This window comes from Tubulanus polymorphus, chromosome 3 (genome assembly GCF_964204645.1).
Source record: "Tubulanus polymorphus chromosome 3, tnTubPoly1.2, whole genome shotgun sequence".
NCBI classification, from domain to species: Eukaryota; Metazoa; Nemertea; class Palaeonemertea; order Tubulaniformes; family Tubulanidae; genus Tubulanus; species Tubulanus polymorphus.
In genome coordinates this window covers 5,056,537-5,075,731 of record NC_134027.1, presented here as the reverse complement: position 1 = coordinate 5,075,731, position 19,195 = coordinate 5,056,537, and the positions used below count along the sequence as shown (strand labels likewise).

General features: G+C 39.8%; 1 protein-coding gene across 2 annotated transcripts in view; it reads right to left on the bottom strand.

Annotated features, from left to right (window-relative positions):
- Positions 1 to 1,061: 1,061 nt before the first annotated feature.
- Positions 1,062 to 19,195, bottom strand: part of LOC141901694 (cleavage and polyadenylation specificity factor subunit 5-like) — a 35,321-nt gene continuing 17,187 nt past the window's right edge. For both annotated transcript variants that reach the window (XM_074789110.1, XM_074789111.1), the window contains one exon: positions 1,062 to 1,832. Coding sequence is in view for 1 of the 2 variants with exons in the window: in XM_074789111.1 (XP_074645212.1) it covers positions 1,811 to 1,832 (22 nt within the window). In the remaining variant the exon portion in view is untranslated. The remainder of the gene's footprint in view (positions 1,833 to 19,195) is intronic.

Here is a 19,195-nt window from a genome sequence, read left to right as displayed (position 1 = left end):
TAACTGTAACGGCGCTGGGTGATGGGCCGGGTCAATGACCAATCAGTTCCGCTGGCCCTGGGGTGACGATGCATATACACGCTTGGCACATCTACGTTTCATGTTGATCTACTTCAAATGAACATGTTAAAAATCTGATTCCAGTATCAGTTGGAATAACTCAACAGGTTGCGCTAAATGGTTTGACAGGTTGCGTTTAATAACGCACCAGTTTGAGCCGACCCGTCCCCAGATCAACGAAATCCTAGTCGAAAATACGACGACAAAAGACCAATTATTTTTTTCATTCAACAACCCACCATCACTACTGCACGATGCTCAAGTGCTTACGGGTTTTCTTTCAAACGACGTGACTCGGGTAAGAAATGTGAAAGACGCCCCACGCGATGCGTTCATTGGTGAATTAACGATTCCCTGTAATTATAGAAAGGGTGTCGAAAATCCCGAATTCTCGTTCAACAATGGAGCATACGACACCGCTTTTAACATCGGGTCGTCGTCCGTAGGTTTTCCATTAACGGAGTTGTAATTAGGGCAACTGGCAGTCGCGCGAAATTCTAGGACGAAACGATAGTGGGAGGCTAGTAGCTAACAGGTGTACGTCCTAACACTCAACTAACTGGTAATTTGGCGCGATTGTGACGCAATCAACTAAAAGTAATCGATGAATTACGACAATAGTCCCAGATTCTCTTGTTTCTTTTTTTTACAATAACGGACACAACAATGCGGTTGATGTCTTCATATCTTCAGAGTTGGTTGGGGAGCTGTCTTAATATGGGGTCGAATCAGTAAAATGTTTAGACAAATAGTACTTTGAAAGTTTACTAAATTTCTTTTAAGAACGAGCTTGGCTTCATCAGGTAAATGAGTCATTTCTTCGGTAAAGTCATTCTTCAAGATTTTATGTATTGGTCTCAATTTCCGAATACAGTGAACTTTCCGTATATGACGCCTTTTACAATTCTACTGATGGTTCACTGTTAATCGGTTAAAACAATCCAGAAAACAAAGTGGAAAGAAGTATATTTACTCATCGTTATGTAGGTAAAATGCTTACTTTTATTACAAATTTCTCCAGAATATAAAATCCTTTAAATGCTTATAAAATACGAGTGATAAAAATGTATATCCCTTTATCCCCTTGAAATTCTGTACAAAATAAATTACGGAAAGAAGGAAAATTTCCATCTTCTTTCAGCTTAAACCATATAAAACTGTTGGAAAAAAATATCTAACACTTCTGGGGCTTATTCCAGGATACAGACTTAAAAGTCTTAATGTACAATTTGTGATAATCTTTGATACCGAAAATGACTAATTTCTGGATTTAAATTAGGATCTGTCCTACAGCTGCCACATAATCAAATTTAACTCAAATCAAAATAGTTCATTTTCGATTACGCCAATTCACAACATGGTACTGGCATCTGGTCTTGACACACTTCAGTTGAACAAAACTTGAAGGAACAATATATCATCTCATCAATAGATACAAATTAAAAAAATCTCTAATTCATGAGAGATCATGATAAACTTCAGAAGTAAACTCCTGAACAAACTCAAGAGTGTTGTTGTTCAAAGAATACATGGTAAATTTACAAGTCTAACACAATCATTTTTACAAGTACAAAGTTAATGTTTATTTTACGACATTCATGAAAAATTCGAGACAAATGCATTTTTAATCCAAACTAACATAATCATCACTATTATTTTGTTCTTTTCCGAAAAGGTCGACGACACATGCTTTCAAAGTTTCACTAAATGATGCTGTGTCTATTCTTGCAATCACCATTAGGTCCAATGCTTAATTGTAAATGAAGTTAAATCTACAAAATATAAATGAGAAAACATTTGAATAATAAAAGAAATATTACAAGTTTGATGATTACAAATAGCTTAAAATAATGACTATGCATTAACAATGCACCAAAAATATCTATATCATTGACTGTACTTAAAAATCTCTTGATGTGCCCTCACACAATGAAAACTTTGCCTTGAAATGAAAACACTTCCCAGAGCAATAATGAATTTCTTTTCAGATTGAAGCACATCAAGTGGCAAGTTTCAAGGGCTATATCATCTCTGAGCTGGACTCTTCATCGGAATAGTTGCGGAGACAAGTGGCACGACTAGCCGGCACTGGTGAAAACAAAAGACCTCCAGTAGCTAGTACCAGCACAGCGCCGCTAACAAAGGATGTATGACTTCTGAGAAATCTACCAGTTGGTCTTCGAGTGCACTTAGGCGGAAAAGATAAGGCGGTAAATTTTCGTTGGGAATAATACCGACACTAGGTCTCCGTTAGGTCTTTTGAATTTTTTATATTTCACTGTTTGCAGTTGCCAAGTATCTTTAAAGGAGACTGTGTTTGATTTATTTCGAAACAGTTTCATTCATTTCAAACATCAACATCATATCGTAGAACAGGGGAATCATCCGTATTCAAACAGTGATATGAAATTGCAAATGAATTCAGTTAAATATCTCGATCACGAACGTAACAAACATTAATAATCGAATCAGTGAGATGAACGGTGATGCGAAGGGAAAGAACAATCAGACAAAATCGTTCATTAAAAAAGCCATTACTGTAAATAATGTCACGAGCAGAGTTTATCCTGAAAAAGCGTTGAAGAGTTCGGATGACGTACGAAGTGGCCCGGGAGATGAAATGTGAACTCTCAAAACACAATCAAGGGGGTGATGTTCCCCGCGTTCCAGTAAGACAGGCGGATTGTCGGAGCATACGCAGCCCTGACGGATGCACGCGTGGTAAATGTGTCAAAAGTGGAACGTTGTCGTCAACTACCGAACATGTGCCGCAGACGTGAATTATCTCAGTCAAAAGTCAGCACACCGACGACGAATGAAGCAAAGCGGCTTCTATCTAATGTAAATCACTGCTGTCCCGATCATATTCTCCGGGGCTCGAGGAGTGTTGAATGTGTCATTTTCTCAGCTTTCGAGACTCGTCGTCGTTGTTGAATTGGTAACAATTATTCACGAGTTGGAAAAAAAATCCACGCATCGTCCTCGAATAAGTAGGAAAAGATTTACACACATCGACATAAGTTTTATTATCGCGCGCGTCGTTTATCTATTATTTATGAAGTTTAGGGATTTGTGAATGACGACTCGATGTCACAAACAATGACCTCATCAAAAACTGATTTTGAAAGAAGATAAAGACGACAAAAAATACACAAGGAAAAGAGAAGTGAATGAAACGATAAAATGATTTTACAGATCTGAATAAGGCATCGATTAAGAAAATACTAGCAGCATAAGCAAATGTGATAGCGGATTCACGTTGTGTATAAATTAATAAAGGAGCACCCGAGAGCATCTTTGATTGAATCCGTTCATTGAAGCGTATGAAATATGCCCGATTTTCCGAAACCGACGCGAAAGCAACCGGCGTAAAATTCAATGCATATTTCTGATCTGGTCGTATTATTTCAATTTATGAAAATTTGATTTCCGTTGCCGAGCTCATCGTAGACGAAATCGAAGGCCTTTTGAGCGCGTGTAACTGATGATCTACCAGTCGATTTTCATATAGAAAGAACGAGTATCGAGTCGCCTCGGAAAATGATCGCCGTTTGACGGATCAGTCAAGTGAGCATCATTCACACAGAGGTGAATATGTAAAATAAATAAACTACAACCTGATCGGTGAACGTTTAGATTTTTAAAAACGATGATCAATCTCTTTCACGAAATCTCGTTAAGATCGACGACAGTTCGTTTATTCTCTTGTAGATGAAAAGAACTCTCGAGGCAAGCCCCGTATACATTTTCTACGTTAAAGACGAATCATTGAAAAGGAATTCTGGTAATTGGCTGATAAATTCGCCACTGGAAAGAAAAGGTACACGACAAGAGCGTGGAGCAGATGACTCAGAATGACAAAAGTCATAAAACATCATCGCGCTTTTCTTTCTCGAATAACGAAGAAATAAGCCGTCCCGTCGGTGCAACAAACACCTTCGAATCGTCGTAACGCTGATTTTTACTACGAAAAGCATAAAACGCGACACCATCTGATGTAGCAACAGAGCTGAAAGATTGCGCGATGAAGCCGCAGCAATTTCGTCGTTACGAGCCGACATCATAAAAATCGCGGTAAGATATACCGACTCCGGCAACAAACTTACAATAAGAATGCGCAGAGTTTGCCATTTATTGCTCGATCCATCAAGACATGCACAAAGGTAGTAATCACAACAGCAGGAATTCTCTTTTATAACGCTGTCCAGCGATTCCGTTTTATGACTCGGTGGCATCCAGCGATGGCCATCATATTTTCTGAGTATTGGCTCATCAACAATTTCGCTATAAAATGCACCCATAACGTTGGTCGTAAAATTCTCTATATTGTCGTTTTGTCTGTTGCTCGGCGAATCGCAAGATGGTATAAACGGTAAATGTAGGAAAAATGACACAAAAGAATCGACTGATGATTGAGTAATGCAACTTTCCTTTTATAGAGGAGATAGTTTCGAGCAAATTCAAATAATGAACGGTAAGTGAAAAATGTCACATCATGAGAAATGAAGGATACCAATAACCCGAGCAACCATCAGGGGCTCGAGGATTTAAACAATTTGGACTCGGCATCCATCAGATCCGTAAATCGATGAGATTAACTGCGGACACCTGCTGATCTGTGACGGTCATAAAAACGTGACAGACAATATTTCTTAATATCATCCAAAATAAATCCACGTTAATGACCCTATTCTCCTCTGCGCGGCAATCCTTTTGTTCCATCAGGAAGATCGATTCGCACAAATACAGATGGGATACACAGGGGTGAATTAATGCTTAGTCATTGCTCAACGAAGAATGGAATAGTTTTACAGTGCGTCATTGCTGCTGATGCGGTCTACGGCTCCGAAACAATTGATAGCGGTTCAATAACACGACTTGTGTTTGCTCATTTTTATTTCCTTCCAAAGATGTTTGAAATGGATTCTAAGGCTGAATTAAGCTACGCACTCTTGAATAATCATTCAGCTCGCTGTAGTTTACAAAAGCATTTAGTCATATCCTTAAAAAATATCAACATCAAACGGCGATTGCGTTTATTCGTTTACGAAAGTACTGCTTCGAGAACTAAATTATGAACATTGATTGACCGCGGAATGGGAAGACATTCAGTGAATTTAACATTTCGACGGGTGATATCCTCGCCACGTACCGGTCAATTAGTACTCGGTATAGATCTGATGCAGACATATGTGGGAAAATTAGCGCAGGATAGTGGCGAGGGTATATAGCGCTGGATTCATTTCATCGAGTGTCTTCTTATCAGTTATTTCACAAATCAATCATCGTCTCACTGGAGCGATGACACCCGTTCATTGAACGGTACCGGTATTTACAGCAGCAGCAGCAGCAGCAGCAGTGGTCGCCGTGTTGTGACGGTATCTTGGTTCCTGCGCACTTTACCTGTCTTACCGCGTGTAAGGTACTCACTCGCACGTGACAATCGCCTGTGACGATCGCGTCACAATATCGTGACTCATCACATATGCCGAAATCACATTCTTTAACTCGATAATGCTTCCGCATTTTTTACGCATCGACGGCATCAACATCTGCTCGAATGACGGAGAGAATATCGTCAGTTTTGAGCAGCGCCTCATAAATCAATTCCTAGAAAAAAATAGTAGCCCCGATCATCATCGCAGCTACGACTATCTTCTCAAAATTGTTTTAGAGCTTACGTAACTTCTAATCATTTCCTTCATGATTTATGACAAGAACGATCTTTATTTTTTCTAATTAAATGAATGTCATTTATTTCACCGAGTAAAATGAGATCATGTCAAAAATCGCGCTTCATCTCAATATTGTGCCCAAGCTTGAATCTAGAACCTGCATTTTGATATTTGATAAATTTCAAGTCCCTTGATCTGCAAACAGACTGGGATGTTGAGTAATTGTACGCAAAGCTTCTAAAGGACATGTAAATCTTGCTATTAATAATTGAAGATATCGTCGCGAGACAAATGGTTCACCTAATTACGTGTTGGATTACAGCGAAATGTTCGAGATAAAATAGAACACAGATTTTCTTCGGTTACGACATCTCTGATTTCACTTCTCAAATCACGATTACCTCCGATATCCAGTAACCCTTATTACTCATCAACTTTATAGAATAGCTGTGAGTTTTCATCAAAGAATAATTAGACCCACCGGGTATCGAGAATTTTAAACTCACACGTTCGATTGAAGAAAAAGGAAATCAAGGGAATTTACGAATGAATGTTCTTTTCGAGCGAGATTCTATCGTAGGTTTAAGATCGAACGTAGAGATTTATTGGGATCGTTGTTGAGAGACGAGTGGAGACTCATGTGAAGTGGTCGATGTTTTCGAGTCTGAGCGATTTCGAGCTACAACAACAATGGTCATCAGTCATCGACAGGCCTACTGATTCATGCATTCAGCTTCATTAAGTTTCGAGAGATATTGAATTAATAACTGACAACCGGACATAATTATATGAAGGCACTTTTTGAGATGATCAATGCTTTATGATATGAGGAATGCGTTGTAGATGAGTTTGCCTCCAGGTTCTCGTTCAGTTGGCCGGAGGGAGGGAAGGTTGACAATGAGGGCGGGTGATATAGACGATGTGTGATGCGTTATGTAGATGATACAATAATCTATAAATCATGTAATCAAATGATTAGACATATTTGATTCCATTCTCTTCAGATGCATCACGAAGAAAAGTCTTTACTAAGCCAGCACACTTTGAATTCAAGAGGTTGCGACTATTTAAAACTTCAAGGATAGATAAACATGCATCGTCATTGAGCACCTTTAAGCTATTTGCTAGATAATCGTAGGATTTCAATGTCACCAATGATTGAGCCAGGGACAACACTGACCATCCGTCGGTCTAATTCCCAAACAAAGGTACATTCTTGACCGACAGCTGAAACTGTGGTGTTTCCATTCGAAGATACTCGATAAATGAATGCTTTGATTATCAATTCATTCAACTGTAAAAAAAACTTCAAAGATAAGTAGAAGAACAGAACTGAGTGAGATCCTTAATGTGAGAATTTATTTCTTGTCTTGAATGTAACAGATGGATAAAACCAATCAAACGATGAAACTGGACACAGCAACTAATGTAAAATGTAACATCGAATGGCAAGACATGCGCATAAAATGCAGAGCAGGTTGGCCTTCAACAAAGGCTGGACACTGAAGATAACTGAAGGATAAGGCTAATGTCTCAGACACCTGGTGATGAGTACGCAAGACTGGACAGCTGGTTGTACCTCGACATCTATGTACAATACAGATTACTACAAATAACGAATAATGGGTATGGATGAGTGGTCATTGTCTCGTGGATTTGTAATCGCGTATCTCAGATAACCAATAACTTCACCATCTGCCAGTTTGCGTGACTAATCAATCAAATCAATTATTGCTATATTCACAGTCAAACCATCGACTCTTAAGATTGATTTTGAAGTCCACAGCGAAACGAAAACATTTTACCAAACCGGGTTTCAGTGGTACAGCGAATAGCTGGGAACAACGGATCTGTCCTAAAAGAAAAGTACAACCCTCGATTAAAAGCCGACATCAATGCTACTCTCAAAAGATCAAATAATTCAAAATGCGTGAAGTGTTTCATGATTCTTGCTGCTGCTGCTGCTGCTGAGTTTTAATTCATCACGATACTCGGTTGAGAATACTGATGAACGGAGAACAAAAGACAACCAGATGATTCACGATCCGCTGTTCAGAATTTGTAAGGCAAACAATCGTACAAATCAGTGAATAATCCCATTCTGAACGCGGGGAACGCCGAGCACCGGGTATTGACCACACAATGGGAGACAGCCATGTGATGAAGACCAGGGGTTATGCGGACCACGATACGATACGCGACTAGTCACCCGTGATCTCTTCATCTCTTCGTGCCGCCATGAATCAGCAATTCCAGATGTAGGTCAACGATACCGGTGACGATTTGTCCTTGACAGATATTAGATTAGCGTCTCCGTGAAAATTCATTTCGAACATAAAGCCGAAAAAAATTCAGGTTCATCGCGATTTTAAGGAAAGATCAGTCAAAATTGTTTGCGCATTAACGTAAATGATTCAAGAAAGGGCGACGTCGAATTAGGAATCATCGGAGACATAATACAATTACCTACAAGTGCACGGGATGCAAAATTCAATTGAACTATTTGATATTGTTCTGTACGGTGACAGATGTATGACCTTTGATTAGAATACTAGTCATAATTAAGTTTAGCAACGAGAGACAAAGACGGATGGATGGATAAAACCTCAGGGACATCCAGCATCTTAAAATGGTCCAGATGGTCGAAGTCACAGCAACAAGACTTACTCGAGATTTCTTCAAGGATAGAACGTCGTCGCGAGTATTCTACTTCATACTACGAAAATTAAGCGAAACGAATTTTTTAGCGGTCTGGCGCGACCAATTAACGCGACGATTGTATTCCAGAAAATTTCATAGCAAATCGAGAGCGACGCGCGTGACTAATAAAGAGACCATTTGCAGAACATCTCGATGTACGCGAACCATCATTAGCAAAACATTAGCAGTTTAGTGTTGAATCAGCTGTATACAGACCATATTGAGCCTCAGGTGTAAAGATATTCTACAATAGCCGTAAATTCATCTGCAGCCCCTGAACAGCTATCATCTCGCAGATGATCTCCTAGAGAGTGAGCGTACTTATTACCTTTACTGTTTTTTTTTCTCTACGTTGCTGCGAAGAAGGAGCCGTAACGACGAACAATTAGATCAACTGCCACAAATGAGTGACTCACAGACGGCTGCTGCGCTGCGCGCGTCGTTTTCCATTCAAGCGACGCATCAATGATCAACCGAATCGTCTTCACGCCAGACGAAAAACGATAACAAACTTTTTGTCATCGACGTCAAACACAGATCACTGACTGGCACTTCAGTGCTGTTTCAACTGATTTCGATGATGATACACGATAAACAAATTACGCGCGATATTTCATTCTAAGATATCAAATCTCATGTTCAGAATAATTCCCAGAAGCTCGATTTTCGTCAAACATTTTTCTTGCCCCCCCCCCCTGACAATCTCAAACCAGCCACAATGGTTGCGTGGAAGAAATGTTTTATTGAAAGACCTTTTCACTGAAGAGGAAGTTGGAGAATAAGCTAAGACAGGTCAATAGGACTATCGTATATGCGTCTTCTGCAAGATACGCGTTAAAAAGATAATCTGTTTAAGACATTCGTAGACGAGCAGATTTCAGTGTCACAGATCAATCCGAACTTAACGCTTCGATCAATTCCTGCTTAAGAACCGAATGACGAAAGCAATATCACGATTCATGGTGTCGTCTCTCAAAGCCGACATCTGTTTGTCGATGCTTAGAGATCAGACGGACAGCGAGGAACTAATGCTGAGCCGCTTTCGGCAAAGCTGATCAAACTTCGATGGTAAAAAGTACACAATACGATGAGAAGCTATTGATGTGAGACGTTCTACGGAACGGTTCAATCGCAATCTCGTTCGCACTGCAAAATCTCATATCCTATTTTCACATGTCTTGTAACGAAATGCCTTTATTCCACCAGATAAAGATTTTTGCAACTAAAGGTCGCCTATACCATATAACACGATATAATGGAAGGCTTAGGAAGGCAGCAGGATCCGGGAGCAAGAAACAGATCAACATCAACTGACACGTCATTACTACTTAGCCAATACCGATGACAAAAATGTTTTTGAAGACCAATTTCAATACTGTGGAACTTGTTAAAATGAACCCAGAGACAACGAATGATCATTTATAACAAACTTATAATTTCATCCCAAGTAAGATAATACTGCAGATAAAATGAACTATTGGCTAAAACGGACAGATTTCCTGAATTTTCTCAGATTTCATTTGCAGTTAATTTCTTATATTCAAATGGAAACAAATCAAAAAGGTGATGACGGCTTTGGCCACAGGATGGTTGGAAGAGGACTAGGTGTACTGTATGAAGAGATGATGAAAATCAGTCCGCTACGAAATATTATGAATAAATGGAATTATGAATAAATGGAATTACGAAGACTTCCACGAAGCGTTAAGAGTGAAATTGATCATGAAGTTTTCAAATTGGACATCAGTCATCGGGAACAAGAAACGCTCAACAGAGACGCGCGTCTCATCTAACCACTCTCACGAAGTTACCAGAAAAGACAAACACCATTTATCTCTAAACCACTTAACGTAACACTGGCGCTGTCACAACTACTTATTATTCACATCAGTAACAAATATGCACCGGGCACATTCGGATATTATTTCCTGTCACCCGCGACTGGTAGTGAATGGCCGATCGATGTATCAGCGGTCATCAACTAATCGTAATTTACACCGTTTACGAGCAGATATGGCACGAACCGGTTGAAATTGACCGTCGCGACGTTACACGTCGACGCGCGGATAAAATGTTTCATTCAACCAGGCGACGAGAAACTGGACACTTTTCATCGACGTTTTTCACGCGGTTTATTTACGACGGGGAGACATCTCGATTCCCGCGACGAGGTAACCGTGATTCATGATATTTGCCGCAACAATGAGAGACGTATACGGCGACGATCGGCCGCGGAAACTTATATTATTAATTTCGTCTAGCGTTCGTCGTTATTTAAAGCATCAGACGTTTATCCCGCATACGTCGGCATAAATTGCATCAGTGAAAAACGAGCACGCTGCTGCATGAGCTCTCGGAATGTGATGCATGATTAAGGTAGATATGACTGATGCAATTTCGCCTCCTTTCGCCTTTAACAATAAAAATATGACTCACAGACTGACAGACACAATGAGTGAAAATCCGCATCACCGCTGGCCCAACTCATCTCCTACATACGAGATCAGCTTCTCCCTTTTATATTTTCTTTTTTTTTCACCTAAAATCAGCGCGACGTCTTCTGGGGTTGAAAACCTTTTCCGATTGCTTTCATATGAAATTCTACTGATGAAAGTATCAAATCTCGATGCATCGAGCTACGATAATTCCTTCCTGAAATATGAGGTTGTAACAATGCTTAAAAAGAGTCGCAGCACGCGCGTGTGCGAGTTAATAGATTAACATATAACAGAACTTTATCTACCGCTCAGATATCCTTATGGGAAAGTTGATTTCAGATATCCTTATGGGAAAGTTGATTTCGTCGAGTGACAAAAAGATTGAAAATGTTGCAGATGAACTGGAAGGCTGAAACCAGTATAGTCTGATGATATCAATTATATTTTTTTTCATGGTAAGCAAAATACATAACATAAACCCGCTGATGGGAATTGGCAATCAAGCAGAAACCATTGTTTTATCCGAGAAACTCATTCCAAGTGTCATTTGACATCGGTTTGATCACTCTTAAGACAATGCATCATGAAATATCGTCATTTTTATCAGACACCCTCGAGGGAACCAGCCGCAGCAGCGACGCGATGGCTTCTGATTGCCGCCGGGCGAGTAAAGTCTCGACTCGCTGAAAATTGGTTGGAAAGTAATTTGCCGTTTCGAGGGATGTTGACAGAATCAGGAAATTCATCATGTGTTTGTCCTGTTGATGCTAGATCGACAGATTAGGAGAGGAATAAGGTTTCCGTGAGTCGCCTCGAGAGGTTTTTTGGTCGGCGTCAATCAATGGTTTTTTCCCGGACGATACACAGTGAAATACCATTCGCAGAAATAAGAATTCTTACGAGTTTTCTTTAGTTTTATGCATCATTTCTGCATTAGAAAGGTCTTCATTCAATCATATTTTTTCCCGTCGCGCATCATTTTGCGATATAAGTCATCGCCATCGTTACCGGCTAGTGAGTAATTTAATTAAGAAATTAAGTCAATGATCGAAACTATGACCAATCACTATCAATCTCAGAAATCCGCATAATTGGCCAGTGAAATAAATCTCAGTAAATGCCGTCTCATCGGTCCCAAGTCATTCCACAATCAATCTCCACAATTGGTATTTCTGTCCATGATAGTCGTTACTAATTAAAGCTTTGTCCTGTGGAATGATGCGCGTTAGACATAGATAGAAACATGATCGTAGAATAAAAAGATGAGTTCATCAATGTATTTAGAGCTAAAAGTACACGCAAATTCCCTCCGACATAGAAACATTTAAGTCTTCAGACATTTTTGTAGCTGTTACGTAAGGCCATAATTCATTTAGGATTCGCGGTTTCGTTTTTCTCTTTTTTTGCTACGAAGTTTTGATTTTCCGTGTAATCTTAGCGATCTCAAACGATCGCACGCAAAACCCAGAGTCATAATTGATCGTCAGTTTGAGAAATCAAATATCCCAGCATGTGGTATATCAATTCCTTTCAATCGACAAGAGTTTCATTGAATTTTTCCCAGCCAGAAAACCCAATACCTGAATGAAATGAAATGAACACCTCCTCGCAGAATGTGGTGCGATTGAGAGCAGTTTATGAATTAACTAGAGATGACCGCGGGGCTAGAAATTCAATGATGAATTAAATAGATAGCCGCAGTCAACCACCGGCAATCACGTCAACGATGCCGCACGCTAACAAAAAATATCCTTCAAATATGAAACCGAACTGGATAATTACTCGAAGACTCGGTTCTTCAATCGTGAATGAAATAAATGCTTAATCCCCTTTGTTCATGATTTCAATAGGCCCACGCTACAGGTTCACTAATTTCGGAGCTGAAACTTAAGCCGCGTTCACACTACCACAGACCGTTCTAAACGGGTACGTACGTGCACGGATGTATAAACTCGATGGTACATGGAACGGGCAAAATTCAGAAAGGGCCAAATCAGAGAAGGCGTTCACACACCCATCATTGAATTCGCTACAGATAGCTATGACTGGGTCCTGGGCTTGGCTAATTTGGAACTGTCTTTTCACTAATGCGAACACTTGGTCCATTAACTTGGGCCAAATTTAGACCCTTCCAAATAACGTAGTGAGAACGCTGCTTTTCAGTTCCCCATGAGGCAATATCCAATATTTTCTTTCAATGGCTTTCAATTCGCGAGAGACTCTTCTCCGGAGTAGAATCATTCGAGCATTGTTTACCGAGCGCGATGCCTCTCGATGACACCTCGTTTAACATAAACCCCGAGCATCATCAGCGTTTCAGCATTTCGGTGAAAATCCGTATTCATACTTACTACACGAACTGTCAGCAGACAAACAGCCACTAATCACGCTGAAATCCATCTTTCACAAATCATTTCTAACGACAGCGAATTTGTTGGCAGTGAAAACACGGCAGCAGCAGCAGCAGCAGCAAGAGGGGAGAAAGATGAATTAAATTCACCCAGTGTTTGTTAATCATAAGACACAGCAATTGCCTGGCGACATTAACAACAGTTCCCCGGGAGAAGATTCGCAGAAGCAATTAAAACCGATTTGCAGCCGGAGTTTAATCTAATCACGCAAAAGCAAATTGAACGCTCAAAAAAAGGTTCAAAAGAAACCGAAACGCTGATTGGCTTTTTTCTCAAACAGTAAGACCCGGCGATATCGATTTGTTTAATCAGGAAAAAAGATTCACTTTATGCGGGCAATTCCAAGTGCTCGCGATTTAAAAAATGATAAGAAACGTAATCCCCGAGGACTAGTATATCTTACAGCAACAACAACTACGTAAGACGGTTTTATGATCTAAAATCTGATTTAGGACTGAAAGATTTTTATTTCATTACATTCATCTTCCAGAAGAGCAACAAGCTCATTAAAACAATACTCTCTTGAGCAGTACGATATTAATGCAAAACCTACTCAAGCGAATATAGCTGCACGATTTATCATCCCGTATACTTAACGTAAACTTTGATCGAAGAGACAACAGGGAACGATTAATACAGGTAGTAAAACCCGATAGTAGACAGGCACCGATACGCTCAGGAATTGCAAGTTCATTTCGCAATGGAAAGTGCTCCCGTAACTTTAGTCATTAAAATAACCATAAAATTTTCCTCAAAAGAGTACAAATCGATCATCTCACCGATGACCCGTTAATGTCACTGCATCTTGAAAACTTTTACAAGTTCGATCCAAACTCGCGTTAGATTAATGAGCTCATAACAGCCATACTTGTATTCGGCCTTCAAAGGATTCCCTCTCAGCAGATATGACACTCGACCCAAAGGGTAAACATTTAGGGCAACTATACCAACTGTTGATTCTTAATGGAATAGCAAATTGAAACTGTTGACTGGCGAAGCCTCCGAGGAGCTTGTTGCGCTTTATCTGTGATCGCGAGCTAGCCAGTCAGTCGGCGAATCTGACCGTAATTGGTCCCACGAGTCACTCGAGCTAGAACAATAAACACACTTCATCAAGCTTGATCGTCAATTATCGGCGCTTTGCTGTTCGGAGGTGCCTCACTGATGGCTACATCCAGGCTAACTGGCACCAAATATGCCACAAACGCAGCCGCAATCCATAAATTCACGATGCGCGCGCGGCTCGGCTGGCTCCATGTAATCTAATTCCATGTCACATATATGCATAAAAACATAAAAAGACACAAATTTTTGACATCTATTATCATCGGGGGTCAAGGAGAAAAACGAGACCGGTTCGATCGGAGCAACAATTTATGTCAGAAAACTCGATATATACTTCATATCAATTTATTAGTGTCGGAATTGGTCGGTTATGTTCATCTCGAAAATGTCAAGCATCGGAAGAACGGAACTTGAAATGTACTCGATAATCCAAACATCGATATACACATCTTATACGAGGATTAATATCATCGATCGGAAATATATCCGGTATCCGTGGAAGTAAAATGCAGGTTCAATATTTGATATACGAGCGGCAGAGACAAAACTAAAGCCAGGAAAGCAATTATCAAAACAAGACATATGGCCGCAGCAATAGTACAATCTGTTGCAACAAACTCGGGCGACTTTCTGAGAGCCCCATTAGTGTTAATTTCTATGTAATACTCGGGTGTAAATATCGACGAATCTAATAAATGAACAGCTTGTTTTTATCAAGATTTTTAAAAGCACCGAAAGCCCGGGCACTTAGTCGCAATCAAGACTACCCAAATGATCGACCGTGTAACTAAGCAACAGATGCTGGCCAAAACTAGATTAAATGGTCAGCCCTTTCCTCTCGGTTAATGGACCGATTTCCTCATATTTATCATGATTACGTTCCAACTTCCATTATGTTCAGCGAAAACATGATTTCATGTCGTTACCCGTGGTTGCAATATATAAGAACAGCGATCTATCGGATAGAATTTATTTATAATCAATCACAAAGTATGAGAAAAGAGAAAAACATTATTGCAATAACATGATATAAATATAAGCCCATATTCACTGGTCTGGGCCAAAACATAGATGATTTATCAGTTTGAATCTGAACTCTATCCACTGCCTCTAGAAATCTTTCATTTCTCCCTTCATTTGAATTCAGTTCGCATTTTTTCCTTCAAAGATTTCGTCAAGTACATTAGAATAATTAAAGAATTTTCATCTTAAATTTTTCCAGTTCCCTTCCATTTTCAAACACCTGCAATCAAGTTTTGTTTATATTTTCTTTGCCCTACCATTTTTTTCTGAAAAAGTCTGCACTCCAAGTAACGAAAGAAGGTCTTAGAAGAACAGAGAACTTATGCATTTATTCACACCAGGGGCCGGTTGCGTTATCACGTCTTAGACTTAAGACCAGTCCAAGACCAACTTAGTTCTATTGCCAGTCTAACAACTTAAGGACAGTCTTAAGATTTAAGAGCGCTTTTGGACTTAAGTCACAACTGTGCAACCGGCCCCTGTACTTTATTTCTATACCATTGAACGTTATCATTATAAATACACTTTCAATTTTGTCGGAGTTAGAAATGGCAAAAATAAGATAAGCTTTCAACAATAGTCTTGATTCAAAATGATTCAATTTTAAAAATCCGAAACCTAGAATTGTCCGTACGGATATAAATCAATAACTTCGATGATCTTTGACCATCAAATTCTGGTCGCATTTCGCGAGATTGAGTCACCACGAATCGACACCAATTCGAAAGCATCGATCGACTCGTTTTTTTCTATACGCGAACCTGAAAAACATGCGAGCTATCGCGCGCGTGCGCGCGCTCGAGTTCTCGTGAATGCTTCATCAAATCGTACGACGAAGTCGACTTCATCATTTGCGATCAAACACGAATATTACAAACACTTACAACAGGTCATAGAAGAAGTGGTTATGACTCAGTAAAGTTACGCTACAGGCGAGAGACGAGAGACGTTGACCGAGGCGTGTTTTACCGTAATTTCGGCGACAACGCGTCTCCGCAGAGAGCGTTAAATTATACACTTGAAAGTCATCGCATCGTCGCGTGGAGCCCCACAGTTTATAATCAAAGTTCTAATGATACTCCGAGTCCGCGTGCAATTTACGAGTAAATAATACAATCATGCGAGATTCATTCCACCTGACGAGTATTTCGGCGACTTTGTGCGATGGCATGGATCGACTGAGACGCTTAGAGGCTTCCGTTATAACACGAAATCAGTAGTGTATTTTTTTCTTTGTGCAACCGAGTCCTACAAATAATTATAGCGCGAGGATGAGGACTGTTGAATGGTCGGGGCACACATGAGTCACGGGAACATATGAGAGAGAGAGAGGGATACACTAATGAGAACTAATGGTACGTGCCACTTAACGGAAAGGTACATCATGTGTATCGATATATCCTTTTCGAGTGGCAAAACTGCATCCCAATTCACCGTTACAGCCTCAAAGCTGCATCCACTATAGTTAAATCTATAATACCAGGAAACGTTCGCCAACTTTTGAAAACTAATGAACTAAAATACGAATACAGATTTGTCTCGAACTAAAACGGAGTCCCTACCTACTGGTCGTTCCTGAATATAAGGAGTTTTCAATGGGTAAATTTCAAATACCGAGGAAGCGCCCGCATCGTTTTCACATCCCAATTACTGCAGACTCCTCCTAACCGGTACCGTTTATCTCAGTAAACCAATAATTCAGTGGTCTTTTAAGCAATTATCATCCTACAACTACAAACATTTCTAATTGCCTATTTCTCAAAATTGAAGGAGCTTTGGGCATTTTGCACAAATCAAAACAGTTTGAAGCAACTTTAAAAGCGTTTTCTGTTTACAAGGAGTCTTTAAGGAATCAAGGAGTTGTAGGGACCCTGTAAAAAATCTTCCATTCACATGTAGAAAAAGGAGCAAAATCAAGCGGGTTCACAAAGCTATCGAACTGATCTATTTTTCCTACTATGTCAGATAAGTTCTCTTAATAAAACTATTACAGAAAGCTTCTCTATCTTTTTTTTCTCATCGCGATTGGCTTTACAACGAAAATATCCATAACGAGATACGATCAGGAAATTTCTCATTTCCAAGTTCGTATCAGCGACCACAATTTTCTTATTTCGTGTTATCCCCAACCTCTATACATTGACAATAATCATGTTAGTCATAGCAATGACCGATAAACTGATAAAACAGCTCATTTTCCCCCCATCCCTTAAACCCTGAGTAATGATAATTGCGGTAATTCGAATTCTTGTGAAATTTATTTATATTTCACTCAATTACAATGATAATCCAGTCTCCAGTTTGAAGCCGTTGTATTCCTCTGATCAGCATTGAACCAGTAGTAATAGCTGACTCACCGTGGTAGACATGTTATTGTTTTAGTTATCTTCGCGACTCAGTGAATTCACAATAATCGTGACCCACGGAAAATCCTTCTCCACGACATCACCGACGTGGCGTGGATATGCTTCGCAGGTAATACTGTGAATAATAAATAAGGAATCTTCGATAATTGCTTTAAAACTCAGTTCGCAATTAAAAAAAAAACGAGGAACTTAGGATAAAGGTTGTTTCCAGTGAACATATAGTTTTGAAGGTCAAAGAAATCTTGCTTTTTGAAACTGTAGATCTTTTTCGAAGCAAAATGAGAAGTCTGATCATTAATCGCAGCTACGTTGCAAGAGAGCAGGTGTTACTGTCTCTGGTACCTTGATGAAACATCAGATGCGCCGAGATACATGAATAAATTATCCATGAATAATAACAGAAGAAAGATTTTTGGCTAATGTAAGATTACTTCATAGAAAATCCATATTCCCCAGACATTAACACAACACCATTAATGTCATTGTCTTCGAAAGATCAATTTCAAATCTCAGCTGAAAATGATTCAATGTCTCCGGCAGAGAATTTTGAAGCGATGAAGTTTTTATCGCAGAATAAACAAACAAGACTCGTGATTACACACATGTATTTTACTTATGAGCCAAATATTAAGTTAGAATAGAACTACGCTAAATGATGACAAAACGATCTAAACGTCGTTCATCGTCGACGGAAATAAGAATCGTCAAATATTGTCGACGTCTTAAAACTGTACGGATCAATTTCTATAAATCCAGTCATGAAGCACCACCTGTATCAGGGCAAATCAGCACTCGAGCAAGAAATGGAACCGTCGAACCAATATCTACTGAAGAACAATAGAAATAGACGACTCATCCGCTCAAAGACAAATACATTATCTACTTTAAAATGACCCGCAGAAACAATGACTCAAATATTTGACATCCGCTCAACGATGAATCCTGAGCTCCTAAAAAGGCCAATAACGCTGAGAAAACGTAATTAGAAGAGCTGCAACACGCTGAGAAAACTCCTCGGTAAAAAGGGCAATTATTCATCCGTAATTCCAAAATTTGGGATGCAGCTGAATATTGTCCATTATCATGAGTTTTCTAAAAAGCTTCATTATCTGCAGCGAAGAAAGATGCAGCAGTAGCAGCAGCAGCAGCAGCAGCAGCAGCAGCAGCAGCAGCAGCAGCAGCAGCAGCAGCAGCAGCAGCAGCAGCAGCAGCAGCAGCAGTTTTGACTCATCTGACCACTCAGGTCCAGTTGATCGTATCTGGCCACTTAAACCGCTTAGAAAAACCCATTTACAATCAACGCACAAAGTTTTCAAGAGACAATTTTCACTGTTTGAGTTGAGGCGACGTTTTTGCGAGCGAGTTCGACTAACAACAGTTGTGGATGCGACACTTGTGAGAGAGCGATGTTACCTCTGACTCACGCAATATCCTACTTGAAACTGTCTGCGCCGCAG